This window comes from Echeneis naucrates, chromosome 15, assembly GCF_900963305.1.
Source record: "Echeneis naucrates chromosome 15, fEcheNa1.1, whole genome shotgun sequence".
Lineage (NCBI taxonomy): Eukaryota > Metazoa > Chordata > Actinopteri > Carangiformes > Echeneidae > Echeneis > Echeneis naucrates.
The window spans coordinates 2,049,933-2,068,661 of record NC_042525.1 but is presented as its reverse complement, the minus strand read 5'-3'; the positions used below and the strand labels follow the sequence as shown (position 1 = coordinate 2,068,661).

The window sequence follows — 18,729 nt, the reverse complement described above, 5'->3', positions numbered from 1 at the left end:
CAGGACTGGCGGTGATAGCAAAAAAGAATTATGCAAATCTCCCATCATGCTGGTCAGCACTTCTCGGCCGGGGTCGAGCTCGCCGAGCCGCCCTTTGAGCTAAATTCATTTCATTCACAGTTAATTTTTCAAGTTGCCGTCTGCACAAATAAATAAACGTATCTCTCCCACAGAATTATCTACAAAGCCACAGAGCTTTTTTTTTTTTGATTGTTCAATTAAAGAGCACGCACTTGGCTGTCTTAAATTTCACTTTTTGTCTAAACACATCTGCTCGTAATCCCCCTGATACGAAGGAGCCCCGTTTAAGGCTGATTTGGTGGCTGCCCCGGGTCAAACACCGCTGTTGTGTTTTGCCCTGCAGGCTGTTTTGCAGTGTTGTGGTTGTATCAAGCAGGGCTGTGCATGAAGGAGCAGGTGGAGGCTGGAGGAGGGAGGGAGGCCGAGGGCGGGGGGGGGGCAGCCTGAAATAAGAGGTGACTGCTGACATTCACCTGGATGCCCTCTGTAAGGACAGAAATAAGTGAAGGGGGAAAAAAAAGGACTGCTAGGCTGAAGCGAGAGGTGGAGGGGGGGAGCTAACGATTACGGTTACTAAGGCTACAGCATGCTGCCCTGCTGGAGAGGGAGGGGCTTGGAGGAAGGTTGGACGGCGGAAGCACATCCAGCTAAATCAACTCTGAAGGGTGAGGTCCTCGTTGGTATTGAGGTTGAGGAAATGTAGCTCAGGAGGAACATAGATTGTAGCTTACAGCGAGACCTCGCACACACTGTGGCTGGTTGCACGCCCTCTGGGCTGTAAATCCCTTTGATATGCCACATAGAAGAGGATAAAAGATGTAGAAAGAGATGAGGAGATAAGATTCTTTCTGTGGCTTGTACCCCCCCCCCTCTTCATGGTTATCCAGGCTGAATGTATAGAATAGTGTGCCAGACTTGTGTTAAACTCCCCCGGTTGTTTGTCTTTGGGGCTCAAATCCTCTCTGACTCCACCCCTGCTGCCTGTGTCCCGTGACGTCGTGGCAACAGACCGCCAAGCTTTCCGCCGCTCAGAGAAAGGAAATGATGCAACATAAATGTGAAAGCAAAGCTTCTGTTCACACACGTGCACTGCAGGGTGAAAATCAATGGACTTTGAAAAGCCAGTCGATACAGAAACTAACAGCTAACGAAGCCGATGCTGGAGAATCACCTCTGGCTCTCCACAATCGGTGGCTGTAATGTAAAGGAAGTGATTTTAAGCACGCCGCCGCTCTTTGCCATCACTGTAGAATTATTTTCTGGCTTCATAGAAGAGCCAGGAGCATCAAAACAAATCGGGCCAACGTCACCACAGAGGCCTCAGTAAGAGACGTGAGAACGGAGAAATTAGCTCTTGTTTGACTTGATTAAGAAATCTGGCCGTCTCTCTTCAGACGTTGATGAAGGTCTGACTAAGCAGCTCCACATTACGATCATTATCTTTATTGATAAAGTTCCATCACCGGCCATCACCATTAACGTGGTCATGCTGACTGGAGGAATGAATGGCGGCCCTTCAGCGTCTCCGCTTCTTCCCAAGAATCTGTTCTCGGTGCAGAAATGTGCTGATTGCTTCGGCTGCGATGTTTTCATCTGAAGAAGATTAGCACGTTTCTAAAGGAACACTCCAACCCAGGCTGTGTGAGTCCTGCGGGCCATTTTCCTTCTGAACTTTGTGTTTATTTGCCTCAGCAGGTCCGCTGCAGTTCCATTTCTGTTCTCATGTATGAAATATTGAACACATAAGAGCCTGCACAGTAACGTCAGCCGAGAGGATGCGTCGCTTTGGAAGCACTTTTTTTTCCCATTATAGCTGATCACACACACACACACACACACACACTTCTGTCCAGCAGGGGCGTTGATTCACTAAACCCTGAGCTGTGCCAAAAGTTACCAAATTATGTAGCTCCCAAAAAGAAAGCGGCTGGGTCTTGATTGCAGCTCGGATTGTCTGGGGACAGAAGAGGCAGGAGACTTCTGAGGAGTTTAGTCTCAGTTATCGCCCACAGGTCATAACAGATCAGAGGGATGCTGCAGCTTACGCTCAGCTCTGGTGGGATTTTGCCTACTTGGGGATTTCTTTCTTTCTTTCGTTCTCTTTTTTTTAATTAATGTAAATTTGAAAGCAATAAAAAGCAAGTTTACTGGATTGCTTGGACTCAACGAAGGGGGTTTGTCTACACCTTGATTTTCCTAATCCATGTTTTTTTTTTTTTGTTTTTTTTTTTTTGCAGAAACCTTTTTCCTCCCCAAATGTTGTCAGGGATGATTTTTCTTCTTCTCCTTCTTCTTCTCCTTTTTTTTCTCTGGTGTTTATAGTTGATGAAAAGAAGATTAAGTCAGACCAGTTGTCTCTTTAAATCAAGCTGCAGTGTTGATGTGCCCTCAAGCTGAAATGGTAAGAACCATTTCCACCTCTGCGGCAGGGAGCCTGACCAAATAGGCGCACTAGAGCGCTTCAAACGTGATTCTCATTCCCTTGGTCACTTGTGGTCTACGGTCGCCTCCACTCCTGGCGAGGAGAGGAAAAAGCGATTTGTCCTTCCTTTCCATGGGAGTTTGTTGTTTTTTTTCCCCCTCCCCCCCTCCCCCTTCCCACCTTCCTTCCTTCTTGCGCATCTTGGATACATTATTTAATTTTTATGTTCCTCTCTTTTTGTGTTCCATCCGCAGAACTCAGTGGCAGTCGCCTCAATCCATTTACCGCTGGCTGGTACGCCTCTCTCCTCCTCTGCGCTGCAATCTGTTGATAACTCCACTTGCAGGCTGCAGTTCATTGTGTTTCGCAATGGGAAACTCTTTCCTTGCACGGGGAATTCGTCAAATCTCGCAGACGACGGGAAGCGTAGGAGCGTTTCAACACCAGTTGCTTTCACCAAATTAGGTAAGAGGAAAATCCATTTTTCTCGCCGTGCCTGTGATGTCAACGCTGTGGCTGTAGCGCCGACCCGGACTTCATGCATGCACGCACACCGAGCGGCGGCTCGTTCTGCGCAACACGTTAACGCCGAAGCTGCACACAAACTCCGCTCGTTTCAACGGGCCACATCATCCCACGCACCATAGCGACTCCATGTCTGTGTGTGTGAGAGGAAAGTTTATCTGTGACACTTCACACAGCTGACACTGACTGACACTTGGCTCGTGGCGCGTGTGTTGCCCTAATTGAACGTTGCTCTCCCTTGCAGATGGGTGCAGCCTCGGGAGCGCCGTGCACTCCGTCACTATAGCTCTCAGGCACTTCGCGCTGGGTGTCGACCCCACCGCAGCCTACTGGGATTTTGACCTGCTGGATGGGCACGGCGGCTGGAGGGCAGAGGGCTGCCACATAACGAGCTCCGGGGGCAACACGACCACCATTCACTGCAGCCACCACAACAACTTTGCTGTGCTAATGGTGAGTAAAGTGTTCCGCTGACATTCATTTTTAGCACGTCCATGCCCCCCCCACCACCACCCAACCCCTCCCCTTCCTCTCCCACCCACTGCTTGGGGCCCCGTTAAGGATCAAATGCATCTCTTTCACCGGAGTCACATGTGTGTGGAGGTGCTTCATGCAGGGACCTTTAAAAGCTTCCCTTATTGTTGCCCCTTCAGCGGAGAGGAAGGATTTGTCAAATGCGCTACAGAGGAGGAGGAGGAGGAGGATGGGGGGGGGGGGGGTTATTGGCTTTTAGGAGTATGCACCACGTTAAATTCTTCTCCACCCCCCACCTCCCTTATATATCCTTGAAATGAGAAGTTGCGTGTGCTGTATGGTCTGCCACCTTTTCCCGAAAAGCGGCACAGCAGCTGAAATAGGAGCGATGCTCAGCAGCAGGAGCGCCTCGTCTGGAGCGCAAGTGCCGCGCTAATTATTGGCTGCAACCATCAGCCGAGCTGAGAGGGACTACCCCCACCTCCTCTCCCCCACCCTCACCCCCATACCCTCCCCCCCCCTCCCCAAAAAAAAAAAAAAAATGTTGGACTGTGAAACGTAGCGTCGTTTCCTTCTGTGTCGCTCAACTTGGTCTCGACGCCGAGCGAGGAGACGATGCCTCTTCCTCAGACGACGTCTTCCCCTCCGTTCACACTGATTTCATGAGGATAAAACCAAAAGCGCAATGGCACCGCACCGCCCGGTCTCTCCATAGAGCCGCTGCGCCCGCTCCGCTCTTTTTGGATGAAAAGAAATCCTCCGGATGTTTACCGAAGAGTGGGATTCGTTAGACTGGGAGGTCAGTTTGCAGAACGGCATGATGGAAAGTGTTGTGCTTGTTTGAGATGTCGGTGGACTTTATTTATTTATTTATTTCCACATTTTAATTGTTCTTCTTAACCTGCATGGTGATTGTTGTTGTTGTTGTTGTTGTTCATGTTGTTGTGGAAATGAAATGGTTGGAAAGAAAAGCCGCATAGGAATGAGAGAGTGGGGCAGAAGGGGAGGAAGAGAAAGGTACGGGGGGGGGGGTGAGGAGGGAGGGAGGGGGGTGTCGGTGGAGAATACTAAGCTGTTGTCAGATTGTCATTGTGCATGTTATTTTTCCTCCATCACACGCCGGCTCTTCTTCGCGGAGGCGCGCCGTCAGTGGGCACCTTGTGGCTCGTCGGGGAGCGAAGCCTTTAAATCTGTCAGATTATTATTTTATTTATTTTTTCAGAACAGCAGATTAATGATTTGAACTTCAGGACACGTCCGGTAGGAAGGGGAGTCACGGCGACGGTGGGGGGGGGGGGGGGGGGGGGGGAGGAAGAGGGAGAGAGGGAGAGAGAGAGAGAGAGAGGGGGGGGGGGTCGCGTTTCAGGAGCGTCCACATCGTAGTCTGAGGCGAGCGTTTGCGCGTCTACTAATGCAGTCACCACACCCGCCTGCTCTCTGCAGTGCCCGAGAAAAGGACCCTTATTTACGGATTGTGACATCATTCTCCTGTTGTCTGCGTCTAAAACACCGTTCAACGTGATAATGAGCCTCAACTGGGGGGGTGGTGGAGGTGGTGGAGGTTGGGGGGGGTCTGAAAGCACCGGACCTGTTGCATAATATTTTCACGTCAAACAGAGAGGAATTACTGGCTGGCTGCAAGTTGGAACATTTTTACATTTGCAGCATTTGTCTGTCTGGTGAAGTGAGAGCAGCAGAGTGACATTAAACCCCCCCCACATTTATTTTCTGCTCCAAAGTGGACCAGGGTAACAAGTCTGCAAAGTCTGCATGACCAAAGTTACACGTTTCAGCTGCTGTGACATGTGAAGGTGGCGCTCTCTGTGTGTTCAGGGTGCTGGGCAGCCCACACACACACACACACACACACACTCTCCACCACCTTCCTGTGTCAGAATGATACAGCCTGATTTCTTGTTTGATCAGCTGTCGTCGACATACAGAGCGTAAGGATCCATCTAAAGCTGCATCTGTGATGTCGAGCTAGCTGACAGCCACAAAGCAGGACAGCTTGGAATGATGAATAATGCAATGAAATCATTTCAAAGAATATGGGGGCAACATCCAGCTCCTGTTGATCCAGACGCCTTTAAATTCAGTTCTTATGGGGCTGTGTGTGTGTGTGGAGGTGATTAGTCTACAGATAGCAGACAACCCGATACGATCGTCCCTGGAAACGGAGGTTTAGGAAATAAGACGTACTTTAATGACTTTGACTCGGCTCAGGAAGAATTACACGGTGGCTTTGTGATCAGAACGCCACATAACTGACAGAATCTGTGTGGAAAAGCTCAACAGCCCAGAAACACTTCGCTCCCTCTGCTGAGGAGTTAGAAAACTGAAAACATGTTTTTTTTTGTTTTTTTAAAAGCAGGTCAGTCACTGACCTGCTTCATCAGAACCACACATCCAGTTTGTCTCAGATGTGGGTCAGTTGGTGAGCGACAGGATACCTTTTTTTTTTTTCCTCACTTCAAACTCAAGGCTGTTAGAGAGCAGCCGTTCCACATATCAGCACCAGGGACAGTTCCCATACATTACCCCTCCCTCACCCAACCAACCCCCCCCCCCCACACCACACCGCTCTTCCTTCCACAGGCCTGTGTCTGTCTGAAGGAAGGGCTGACTCGCTCATTTACAGCAATGCAGCCTCATCATCTGTCTTCATCACACTGACAAGACTCAACCCCCCCTCCCTCCCCCCGCCCCCCCCCCCCCCCTTCATTCCATCCCGTCTCAAAAAGGTATCTAACCTTCCCCATTTATTAATTTATTCAGCGAGGTTGATCGTGTAGATGAAGGAGTTCCTGCATTTGATTGCTGCAAAGCTCCAGATTGTTTAATATGCAGGAGCAGACCTTTAGAAGGAGAAACACATCGGTGGCGGGGGAGGGGGGGGGGGTGTGTGTGTGTGTGTGTGTGTGTTAGTATCCAATCATAAAAGGCCCTAAGGCCACGGACCAATAAGGGAAGAGCTGTTTGAAGATGTCTTCCTGTGCACTCTACAGTGTTTAATGAATATGTGAGGCAAAGTGGACACGTGGAAGCAGGAGGTTCCTTCGGGGGGGGGGGGGGGGGGGGGGGGTCCTGTTTGTTGTTGGTGATGATTTGAATGGGAACTCAGAAAAATCCAGTGTCCCATTTAAATCAATCTAAACGACCATTAATTAGCTGAATACCAGTTAAATGTCATTAGCTCGTTAGCGCAGGATGAGGCGACCATGGTTTGATTCCCACTTTGCTTTTTTACAATGTTGCATTTCCTGTTTTGCCACAAAAACAACACAAAGCACCACAACTCGACTGAAGTGGCAGTGGCCCTGTTGGTTTTGGGCATGCCTGGGGGTCGGTTCAGTTTGGTGATTTAGACAGATCAGCAGTTGTTCTTTGAGTTTCTCCGGACGTCAGGAAATCTCAGTGGTGTGGAGTTTTTGGTGGATGCTGTCAGATGCAGCGGTTATTTAAATTAATCTCATGAGGGAAATGTGTCTTGTGGTGCAGCTGCTTACGACTTGCAGACATCTGAAACATGAGAAGATGCCAAAGAGCAAACGACGTGTGTGTTAGAAACTGTAACATAAGCCGAACAAAAATCCAGCCATGATTAAATTCCCAGCACTGGAATTTATTACATGTTTCAGTCAAGGCCACAAAAACAAGCTCATTAATCAGCAGGAAAAACAAACGCTTTTCATGGGAACGTCCTTCGTTCTGCCTGACAATGAAAGCTCACCTGCAATGGAGCGCAGGCTGACGTCCATCACTGTGACTTCACCGCCTCCCATTTTAATCATGCCCTGCTTTTTTTTTTTTTTTTTTTTTTGGGGGGGGGGGGTTGGTAGACAATGGTGGACAAATGGAGCGGAACCAGTGGCCTTAAAAAGCATTTGGTGGCGCCGAATAAACGAACGATCCCGCCTCGTGAGAGGTTACCTTTGTAGGAGCAGGTGGCGTCCATCGGGGGTCAAAGGGAGCAGTTTGTTTTGGTGACGTCGTCGGGCTGTTTGGAAATCGCTGCACGGACGACAATTCGCTCAGCTTCGCTGTTTGCTCCTATTTCTTGAGCCAAATTGACCAAGACAGGACCCCATCTTGATTCATTATTTCTCATTGGCTGAGCCTTCTCCAGGCGGGACGCCGGTGTGACATTACTGCTGACTGCTGGAGCCGACCACACGCTGCTGTCTCCCGGACACAAGAACAAATCCTGGCTGCTTCTCCCAAACAATAAACAATAAACTGCTGCTTTTTTTTTTTGTAGGTGTTAGAGATGAGAACGTTTATTCCCACTTGAGTCACCATCCTTTCACAATAAAGGCAGTAAATTGACACAAATCAAGGATGAACGGATGGAAATTAGAAACCTGTGCTTTCCCCTAATTGATGGTGATTATATTCTTAAAGTAACACATTATTCAAATTCAATCCATGTTTTCACTTTAGCAGTTATGGCTGATTCACACGTTGTAAATGGCGTGAAACAAATATTGTTTAAAAAAAAAAACAACTTTGAAAACAATGTTATAGCTGATACAGCATTTAATTGTTTTTTGCGTCTCTTCTCAATGCGCCACCTTTGTCCACATCTGCGATCGGGGCAGACGTAATGTCTTCAGCGGGGTTCATTTCAACCTCACGACGTGGACTTCTCTGTCTCTGACATTTTCTGTAGTTTGTGTGTGTGTTTTAGTGGATGAAGGGATTTACAGCGATCGTGAAGATGGCCTGTTTAGATATCTCGCAGCTTCATGTTGGCATTTTCTGTTGATATGCATTATAGAGGGAGGTGACGAGGGAAGGGGCGATGACAGACTGTGATATCACCAGAGGAGGGGGTTGATGCCTCGCAGAGTGCGGTTGAGATAATAATGGATTAAAAAGGGGGATTTGTGTTGGAGGAGTGGGGCATCAGACAATATGCACCTCTTCGCCCCGCAGCTCTTGGAGGAGCTACCATCTCGTGTGCGGAAAACATGCCGGTGGACGAGGTGGTAAAAAAATATATCTATAATAAGTTTTCCTGAGATTAAGATCATTTTTTAGCTCATGGATTCTGATGCAGATCTAGAAGATAATTACTGATAGTAAAAAGAAAAAAAATCCAATTAGCTTGCTGTAAAGGGAAGCAGCTAGTGTGGATGCATCCAAAGGTAACGAAATCTTCCTGCCAGCACATGTAAGAGTTACAGATTAGCACATTATATGCTGTTTGTTGGGGCCATAATAGAAAAGAAGAGTGAAAACGACACCTTGTGATTTCAGCGGCGGGTTAGATGCCAAACTAAGTCTTGGCCAAGAGCTGTAAATTGGCAACCTCACTGTGACACCAGGCTCTAAGAAGTCACCGCTCTCAGCCAAGAAATAATCTGGCACGGTACCTTCAACATCATGTCTTCTTCCAGCTTCCGCTGTGGTTCATATTAAACAATCGAAAGTGAAACACCTTAACTATGCTGAAGTCATCTGCTGCAGGCTGTGGCTTCCATCTTCAGAATACTGAAATATTCCTTTAACTTTCATTTAGATGCCTGGTTAAAATGTGTTCCTAAAACACACTAATAAGCTTTAAAATGTGAGATATGATTCCTTTTTGTCGGAGCAGACCACAGATTTATCTGAAACTAAGCTCACAAATGCATAATGTGTTTGTGTTGGTGTTAAGCTTTGTCATAATTAGGTGGCTTAAGCTAATTCAACCCACTTAGCTTCAGCCACCTTTCACCCTTTACCTCGCTTGCACTCCTTCCAAATGTGGCAGCTGACAGCCGAGTGCTAATCCACCTCCATCCGTGAGTAGGCAGCCGCTCAGCCTCCTCGCCAGCCGCAGACTTAACCAGCTACGTCCGGGGCTGTAGTCCTGTGTACAGCTGAGGTTTGGCTTGGGTTAATATTTAATAAACGCACTCATGTTCCGCTTGTAAGCATTAACTTAGATATGATGTCAGGCGTGATTACTGGTTCGGCCGCGAGCGCTCACTGAAACCTCGCTGCCACAGCAGACTGCTGCTGCCGTTCTGATTTCACCTCCCAGTGTTTTTCCGGTTTGCTACGAAAGAGGAGAAGGTGCCGGCTCGTCTCGCTCCTTCAGAGCGGCGGGCGGATGGCCGGTCACCTGACATGTGATGCAGTTTGTTTTGTCCGTGACTAATGAGCTCAGAGCTCACATATCGGCGTTTCGCTCAGACATCAACAGCTTTGCCCCGGCCTTGCTGCAGTAAGCCAATACTTTTCCAGAACGCTCTGTGAGGCTGCACTGTTTTTTAATGCAGAGTGGATCCCCTTTTTTTTAGCCAGCATACAAATTGCATTGCTTTAACCTGTTGTTATTCAAATTATGGATGCTCCTCAGCTGTTTGAAAGATTACATTAGTGCTGCTTGCAGCAGAAGGGATTGTAGCAGTTAATGTGTGTGTATATAGGATGGTAATGGTCTATTCGATGGGCTCACATTTTTGATGTTGTTTATATGCGCTGGGTGATTAATTGGCAGGCAGAGCTCAGCTACGGAGGCAACTGCTCGCTTTAAATGCAAAACTGTCTTTGCTGACAGGCAGTCTTTATGAAAGATAATGATGCAGTTGCGTTTTGATTTTATTTCAAAGTTGATGATTTTGGCACACTTTTCCTCCAACAATTAGTGAGATATGAACGCTTGGATGAGATGAAAATTTATGTTTCTTTTTCATTTTATGGCAAGACTGTGCAGGCTCATGTACATCTGCCGCTCCGTCTCCGATTAGTCACAAATGATTAAAGTGAAACGGGTCCCACTCGTCCTTCTGCCCGTGACAAAGGCCATCTGACATACATGATTCATGTCCCAGAACATGGCCGGTACACACAGCCTGCACCAAATGGTAAATAAGAAGTGGGGGGGGGGGATTGGACTGCTGAGATGATAATACGGCATCTGATCTGAAACTGTTGATGTTCAAATCTTCCCCCCCACCCCATCTTACCAGCTGTTCCCCAGTCGAGTGTGCGACCCTCTCTGAACTCCAGAGACAGCTTGGTAGAAATGAGGGCATGCCGTGTAGACAGCCTCTCCACCCCCCCACCCCCCCCCCACTTTCCTCTGTTTGATTTTGTGTCACTGGCTTTCAGTTGTGTTGCTGTATTGTGTGCGCTGAATTTAACTGAACCGGACAGCAACCCTGTTTGCACAATGCAGGGCCGGTCTAGACAAACACATTAAGAGCTTATTTTTTCCTCTAATAGGGCAGTGCAGAAAGCGATCAAGGCTTCCGGCTGCCTGTCTGTCTGGATGTCCACCTCAGTTGTCAGCCAAGACGGCAGCTTCCAGAGTATCCGCCTCTGCCCCTCCATTTCACTGCTGCTGCTGCTGCTGCCAGGCCCTGATTAGCAAAAGTATATCACCAGAGAAACAGAAAAGGCCGAGGGGGTCATTTTCATAATAGGCCTGAAAGCTGAAAACTGTTGGAAATGCTTTATGGTACATCATGGCCTTTTCCTGCCACAACCAGCCGTGATCCCCGTGACCTCTGATGTTGACCTCATGTACTTATCCTTTTGTAAAAGTGAATTCCTCTCAGCAGCGTACATGGAGGGTTCAGCTGTGCCCTGCGCTTGTGTCTTTTTCTGATCTACTGTACGGGTGTGGAGCTGCTGCTGTTGCTTGTTGCCCAGCTTGTAATTAGAGAGCGGCGAGTGATGCAATGTGGCCCCCTGTGCACTCCTGGGAGGAAGATAAGGACAGCAGAAAATGAGACTTATGTAATTTGAGGGGAGGGGGGCCAATAACATGGCTGACGAAGGAGTATATCTCATGGCAAGGTCTGTTAGGAGCTGGAGGTCGTGTTCATGCAGAAGTTTATTAGGTCGGACCCAGCTTCACAAATTATTCTTAATATTTCTTCTGTTTGTGCACTCTGATAGTGAATCAGCAGAAGTTCGCAGGTTCGATTCCCAGCTCCTCACCTCCACACGCTGAGCCGCTTAGTGAAAGATACTGAGCCTGAAATGGCCTCCATCTGTGTCTGTGTGGTGGAAGCGTGACCGTAGAACCTGCGCAAAGCGCTGTGTGGATGTGACCATCGTAAAGCGTTCTGAGTGGTGAGACCACAAAAACGCTGTACAAGTGCAGTCGATACAACAATCAGCATTAAGTGTCATTCTTTTGGCCAATGAATTCCTTTTAATGCCCTCAGCCGACCATGGACTGATCTTCTAACCTGTGTGGCTGGAGCAGTCAAAGCCTCCATTTCTGTCCCAAAGAGGTTTAAAACTAATCATTGCTGTCGGCTGCAGGTTCGTTTATTAACCACAAATGTGAGCAGTGTAGTTTATTTGAGGTGATCGCACAAACGCAGTCCCACAGCAGGAAATACTGGTTGGTTTGTTTGGTTGGTTGTTTTTTTTTTTCCCATTTTAATCTGCAGCTGAAAATATTCCCCAACAAATAAAACATTAATTCTCACTTCAGTGAAACAGTGATCTGGGGAATAACAAGCTCTTTTCTTTATGAAACTATACATTTGTGACCAGTTCTTTCTTTGAGAACTTGAATCTAATGGGTTGTTGTGGTGAGTAGGAAAGTAATGAGCGCTCACACAGATTACAAATTTAAGGGGAGCCATGAGGGTGTCTAGAATGAGCTGACATTAATATGTCAGAAATGCATCACCAAACCAGACAGAGAAGAGAGAACTGATTTCTTCAGCCGCCTGGATAATGTGCCAGCAGAAGTGAATTCACTTCCTTCACACACATCTTCTCTCCTGAAACACCTTCAGCAGGATATCCATCCAAACCATCGGCCGTACTGTTAATCTGCTGGGCCAGATCCCAGGACAGGTCGCCACTGACATACCTCTACGTATGTACAAGTGATATTTTGCACCAATTTACCTGATGTGCATGTGTGAATAAGCCAGATCACCTGAAAGACGCATACTCTCTTCCATTTATTTACAAAGCCCAATATCATCCACATCCAGCCGAGATATCAGCAAAGAGGAACTCCTCAAACAACCTCAGCACATAAAAAAGGAAGAAACCTCGAGAGAGTCTATTCAAAGAGAGCCCCCCCCCCCCCCCGGACAGCTGGGTGTGCAACAGCTGCTGTGGCAGAAACATGCCTCTTAAATATGAAGAAAATTGGAAGAGAAACAGAATCCGAGAATAGGATAATCTGATAAGTGTGAGTGTGTGAAGAAGTCCAGAAAATAAATCCAGCATCGGTTTGTTTTCAGTCCAGCTGAGTGCCAGCAGGGTGGGGTCAATGGCAAATTTGGGGTTTGAAGTGAGGTAGTTTGAAAGATGGAGGATGCCCAGCTGCTGCAGACACTCTTCTTTCCCTCTGCTGCTGTAGAACACAGCAGCGTTATCTTGATGGATGGCAGTAGATATTCTTTTAAAAGGAAAAGCTGCCCCTTTGGGTTTATCTGCAGCGTTGAGTGGCATTGTGTCCTTGGTTGTTTTCTGTGCGTGTCTGTCTCAGTTTCATGTGCATGTGTGTGAAGAATCCAGGAGTGAATTAAGCAACTGGTCGTTTGGAAAAATCAAAAACAAAACAAGACCCGAAAACTCCCTTTTCCCATTCCACACAGGTGAGCGACGTGCTCTGGTATCAGTGCTGAAAACTAATCTGCCTGCTAAAATCCCCTCCCATCTCGCCGCCCTGACGTTTCACCTTTGCCTTACAAACGGCTCTAATGACATGCAAACGTGTTAAATTGGTGGCGGAGGAGATGGAGCTTCCACTTTGGTCCAAATGGCACAGACAGCACAACTGTCAGATGGTAAGATAGAACTGGGCTGAGATCACAGCGAGCAATCTGTAATCAAAAATGGAGGAAAATTGCATTGCGGTTTGGAGATGGAGGGATGTGAGGAGAGACGGCGAGGGAGAGATCTGAGTCAGACGTACTGTAGCTCCCGTCAGCTGAAGGAGTAATGATTTACCTTTCTGCCCTTCTCCCTCCATCAGTCTCCGCCGAGCTCGTGTGTGTAACGTTATTACTCTTCATCTCCTTATCTGCCCTGATCGCTGCTTTTCATTGTTGTCCCTGCTACAAGCTGTTTTCTGTTAGATTCACCACGGAACATATTCCTCATGTATTTATTCTTTGCATGGCTGGCTGCATCCCCCCCCCCTCGCCCTCCTCCTTTCTCAACAGCTCGGTCTCAGGGGGGCTAAATGCCGCCACAGTTACAGAACATGGCAGCAACAGTCCCGCGCCGGCTGCACTCCCTGACAGCCCTGAAAACAACATCACAACAAGGACATCCATATTTTTTTAAAAAGGTGTTTTTTGACTTTTCAGGAAAAGACGCCTCCTTTTGTAATTCCTGTGGTGATGAAATCAGAGCTCAGCGTTGCACATCTGCTTTTTCTGCAGTTAGTCGACAGTCAGTGGAAGGGCTTGTTAGAGATGTGGAGAGAGAAGGAGCAGATGAAAATGGTGGACAGCAACAGATGTGTGTGTGTGTGTGAGCTCTGTAAATGCACCAGTTAAACAGCACATGGGCAAACGGAAGCTTATTTACCTGCTGAGACTTCTGTTGCCAGAGAGGCGTTTTGCGTTATGTTTCATTGTTATAGCAGCTAAAAAAAAAAAAAAAAAACGGCATGTTTTGGTAAAAACGTATCGACCTGCAGGCGAGGAAGGTGCGGTGTAATGTATGCTCCCGCTCTGTGTGCTGAACAGCATGCCGTCTCCGGCAGCCGAGGACAGAGCGTGAGCGGTGTGTGTGTGAAAGAGGCTGAGGCATTTCGCTCTGTGTGTGTGTGTGTGTGTGTGTGTGTACGTACATAGACCCACACAGTGTGTAGCGATTGGAAGAGATGAGTCACCCCTCTCAGACAACACCTACCAACCACCTCTCTCTCTCTCTCTCTCTCTCTCTCTCACTCACACACACGCAGAGGCGATGAAAGACGCGCTGGCAAGCGTCGGGCTTGTTCATGCATTCTCTTTAAAACAAACAAAAAAAAGATCAGGTTAGTCCATTCCAACATCCTGCTCTACATTTTGAGGATCTTCTGTCAGATTTAGTTTTATTGATTGTGGCTCCGATCCAGCGTTGGCTTCTCATCACTGGTGCCGAGTTTGAAAAATACATGATTTCCTATAAGCTTCAAGGAAAATGTGTTTGGGAATGTTTTCGTGCACATTTTTCGTATTAAAAGTTCCATAGTATCGACTCTCCCTGTATTTCTAGATAACATCTCCTCTTTTAGAAGAGAGTTTCAGAGCATCTCATCTGATTTGCTCAAAACTCACGAATCAACACAATTAATACAAACTTGAAGCGAAACGGTCGGGTTCAAAGGGCTGGGCGCTCCGGTGGCACAGTGGTTAACTTTGTCACCTCACAGCAACAAAGGTCGTGGCTCTGCGATTGGACTGCCTTCCTGTTCTGGTTGGGCCAGTGTCTGCTGGGATGGGGCAGATGGCGGCACAGAGACGAGCTCGAAGAAAAGCAGACTTCAGGTTGGTGTTACAGAGAGCCTGGACCTGCTTTATAATTAAAACACAGTCAAAATGATAGATTCTATCACAATTCACTGAGTAATCTCTCCAAAATGAATTTACCTGCTGAAAGTCTCTGAAATAAAGATCATTTTCTGAGGGAGCAGTCGGGAACGGTGTGCCAGTCCCATTCTACAAGCTAATTTCACACAGAATGCAGTGTATTATTATTTTATGTTAATATTTATGACTAACAGGAAATGTTTGCTAATTGGCGTCAAACTGCAGCTGCTGTTGTCGCTGGTTTGAATCGTGTCTCCTCCTCATCCTCAGTGTGTCCTTGAGCAAGAAACTAGACCCCAAACGGCTGCCGATGGCAAAGGTCAGCACTGTTTTACACGGCGCCTCAGCCCTGATACATGCAGGTGTGGACAAACAGGAATATTGATTCAGTTCGTCGCGGGCCACAAAATTGGATCTGTTTTATTTATTATTAATTTAAGTTAGTTAGAAATGTAGAAAATCGGCACCAGGCCTAAATCAGATTTTTCTGAACCCGCCAAACGTGTCAGATAGCTGTTGACTTAAAGGTCCAGTTGCGGAGCAGGCAGCCTGTGGTCCCGTTGGGAAGCTCCGACTGTCCGAGTGCGAAAGGAGACGTCGTGCTCTGCAAACCTTCCCCAGATAAATAAAACCGAGACAGACAGAGATGAGAGTCGTTCCAGTGTCTCTGCCCTATATTAAAAAGCAATCTTCTCCCTGCTCTCACATTTGTTCACATCGATTCATTCCGTTCAGAGCGGACTTGGCCATTCACATCTCTTTGTTCCAGTTGTAGAGCAGCGTTTGCCTACAGTGAATTATGAGCTTGTACTCTGTTTGCAAGGTTGAGCGGTGCACAAGGCTCATTTATTTGATAGTCATGCTTTAAATATCTCCACAGAACAGCGATTACAATAATTTCGGTATAGGAATTTGAATAGCCTTAAGCTAAATACAACACTTCTAATCTGAGGCTCTGGAGAAATTAATGCTAATGAAACAATGCCCCCTTGATGTTTGAGGAGATAAATACGGCACGACTGATGTGGCTGAGCCTCAGATGATGGTGCTCTCCCAGAGCAGCTTCCTCATCAGATAGCAACGCTTCTTTTTTTAAAAGATACCACACGTGATTTGGTAACTCGTTCCACGGCGGGCCTCGTTCGCCTCTGCCGTTGAAAGCGTCATCGGGCACGGCCGTATGTCAAAGCTACGAGCTGAGCGACAGCCACAAGGTACCGATGAAACATTGATGACTCGTGTTAATGGCGCACAACTGTTTCTTTTTTCTTTCTTTTTTTTTTTTTTTTTTAACTGACTGTTGTTGAGTCAGGAGGTTATTCCGTCCCGCCACTGTCCCGTCGCTCTCTGTTATCCAGGCGGCGTACGGCCGAGCCAGAGTGGGTTTGATTTGCACACTCACTCCGGTTCTGTTCCAGCCTTCGCACAGCCACTCAAGGATGATAAAATACTGTGCTGGATGGGAGCCGGGAGCCCGCAGGCTGTTCACTGGAGGATTTTAATTTTGTTTTTTCTCTCACTCCCTTTCTCATCCCTCTCCCCCACAATGTTTGTGCATTCTTGCGTGCACCAATGTGTTTACAACGGAGGGGGGGGGCACATTTGTGCGGACATATGTCACAGATTGGCTTACAGATTCTGCAGTTTCAACAGCATCAATTAAAAACTAAATGCATTAAATTTGCAAGAGTCTGGGAAATATTTGCACATAGAAGGTTTCACAGTTCATCATCGTAACTGATCGCTGGGATAAAACAAGACGTGGGGCCTGGAAGTCCTCTCAGATCAGCGGCGTGTTTGTTCCAGTTTGTTTCGCGGGGCATGATAACCTTCCATCCACCGTGCATGTTTGCTGAGATTATGGATCACGTTTAATTGACTCTGGTAATCTGATGTTGGCATGGGGAGGGTGGATCCTGGATTAAAGTTGTAACTACAACACAAACAGGGGATTGGGGGCCTCTTTAGCTGCCGAGGCAAGGGGACAATGGAGGCGTGTTTAGACGTAACATGGCAGTTCTAATCCAGAATAAGGATAAACGAAACTGCCCTGCATGGCAATATTGTTGCCAAGCTGTAATGAATTGCACTGTCAGAGGGTTGGTCACATTTCCCTGCTGCACAGACACAGTAATAAAGTGGCCATGGTGTAATGATGTAATGCAATAGCAATAACGATAAAAACTGGAGTGGAGAAATCACATTTGAAGCCGGCTGCTCATGTCCCAAGCTGACATCTCGCTATTGGCTGCTGCAAGGAAAAGTACAACAGGGAAGGAAGGAAGGGTTGTTCAGAGCGCACTGCGAGCTACACCAACGGCTTATCAGTCATCGTGACAGCCAGGTCAACAAGGGAGCTGCAACTTTACAGTGTGCATCTGTTGCACTGCACAGAGATCTATACGCAACATAAATATACAGGAGACGGTGTCAGAGTCCAACGCTGCAGAGTGTAAAAGTCTGGAAGTCTGCACATGCACCGGAGAAAATGATAAATGACTGAGTAATAACAAGGGTGCTGGAAAGCTGAAGTGCACTGAGTCAGTGTTGGGTGAAAGCATTGTGCACTCATCCCACTGCGGCCTTCTCCTCCTTTGTGCTGCAGCAGTTTGCCCCACGTCACCCCAGAAGCATCAGCACTGCTTCACCATATGAACAATTGGCTCGGAGCACGCAGTCGTCTGTCTCGCCGTTTCTCTTTGGGTCGATCCATCTGCTGGAGGGGACAGACTCCATTCATCCTTCCTTCCTCTTCTCCCCTGCAGCTCTGTCTGCTGTAAGGTCATTTTTTAACCTTTGCTTTTTCAGGAAAAGCTTCTGCTGAGCCTGCACACTTAGCTCCAGCTCTCCCCGTCTCTGAACAGTCTCGTACAGCAGTTCCTCTGCTGCTGGCCACCGAGCAGCTATTCAGGTCCTTTCATGAGGACACCTCTGTATTAGTAGGAGACGGGTTGGAGCTGCATCTTCCCTCAGGCTACTGCTGTGCTTCAGCTCGACTGGGGGCCGCCTCGTCTACCAGCACTTAACTCATAGTTTTGGTATTTCAAACTCCTGTTGTCCATCTAAAGAGTTCGATGATGTCTCTGCCTGTTCATCGGGGGGGTTGATGAGGTGAAGACAGTCATTCAGTTGTGAGCCATCGTTTTGAAACCTCCGCTTCATAATTTGGCCGCAGCCATCTTCTTTCTTATTTATTTGACTAACTGAAGGGGGAGTGAGGGCTTGATCCTGATTGGCTGGTACAGTCTGTCACTCAAACAGGAGCTACACCCCCCCAATGCATTCCCTTCTTTATGGTCTGTTTTCTGAGTTAATAAATCACCTGAGAATTTGGGTTTTTTTCCCATAAACTTCAATACAATCAGATTTTCTTTCTTTTGCGTTGAGTAGAATAAAGGTTTAAGGCTCTCAGCAACATCTTCACTTTTCTTACCTCCTGTTTTTTTTTTAGACAGTTTGTGGTCAAATGTGAACACACAGATGTGATAAGTTGACTTTTATATTCAGGAGGAATCAGAAAAAAAAACAGCCGTCCTCTTGTCTCGTTGTGGGAGTAACACATTTCCTCTCATCTCACGTTGGAGTGATGGAAACACTTGAGCTTCACCGTGTGACGTGAATAGCACAAAAAAAAAATTACCAAAGAAGAAATACAAATATTTTCCTCAACCTCAAAGCATCCGCTCCACAGTAACACAATCAGTTATTCTTTTCCCATTTATCCATTCATTCAAAGTTTGGTGTTTGTTATTTAAATTGTCCTCCTCCTGGCAGCAGAATTCTCCGTTC

At 47.2% G+C, this 18,729-nt stretch overlaps 1 protein-coding gene across 1 annotated transcript in view; it reads left to right on the top strand.

The window, feature by feature from the left end:
• The window catches only part of adgra1b (adhesion G protein-coupled receptor A1b), a 115,174-nt gene that overhangs the window by 72,197 nt on the left and 24,248 nt on the right, over positions 1-18,729 (top strand). The window contains exons 13-14 of the mRNA XM_029521815.1: positions 2,698-2,908; positions 3,213-3,421. Coding sequence (XP_029377675.1) covers positions 2,698-2,908; positions 3,213-3,421 — 420 coding nt within the window. The remainder of the gene's footprint in view (positions 1-2,697; positions 2,909-3,212; positions 3,422-18,729) is intronic.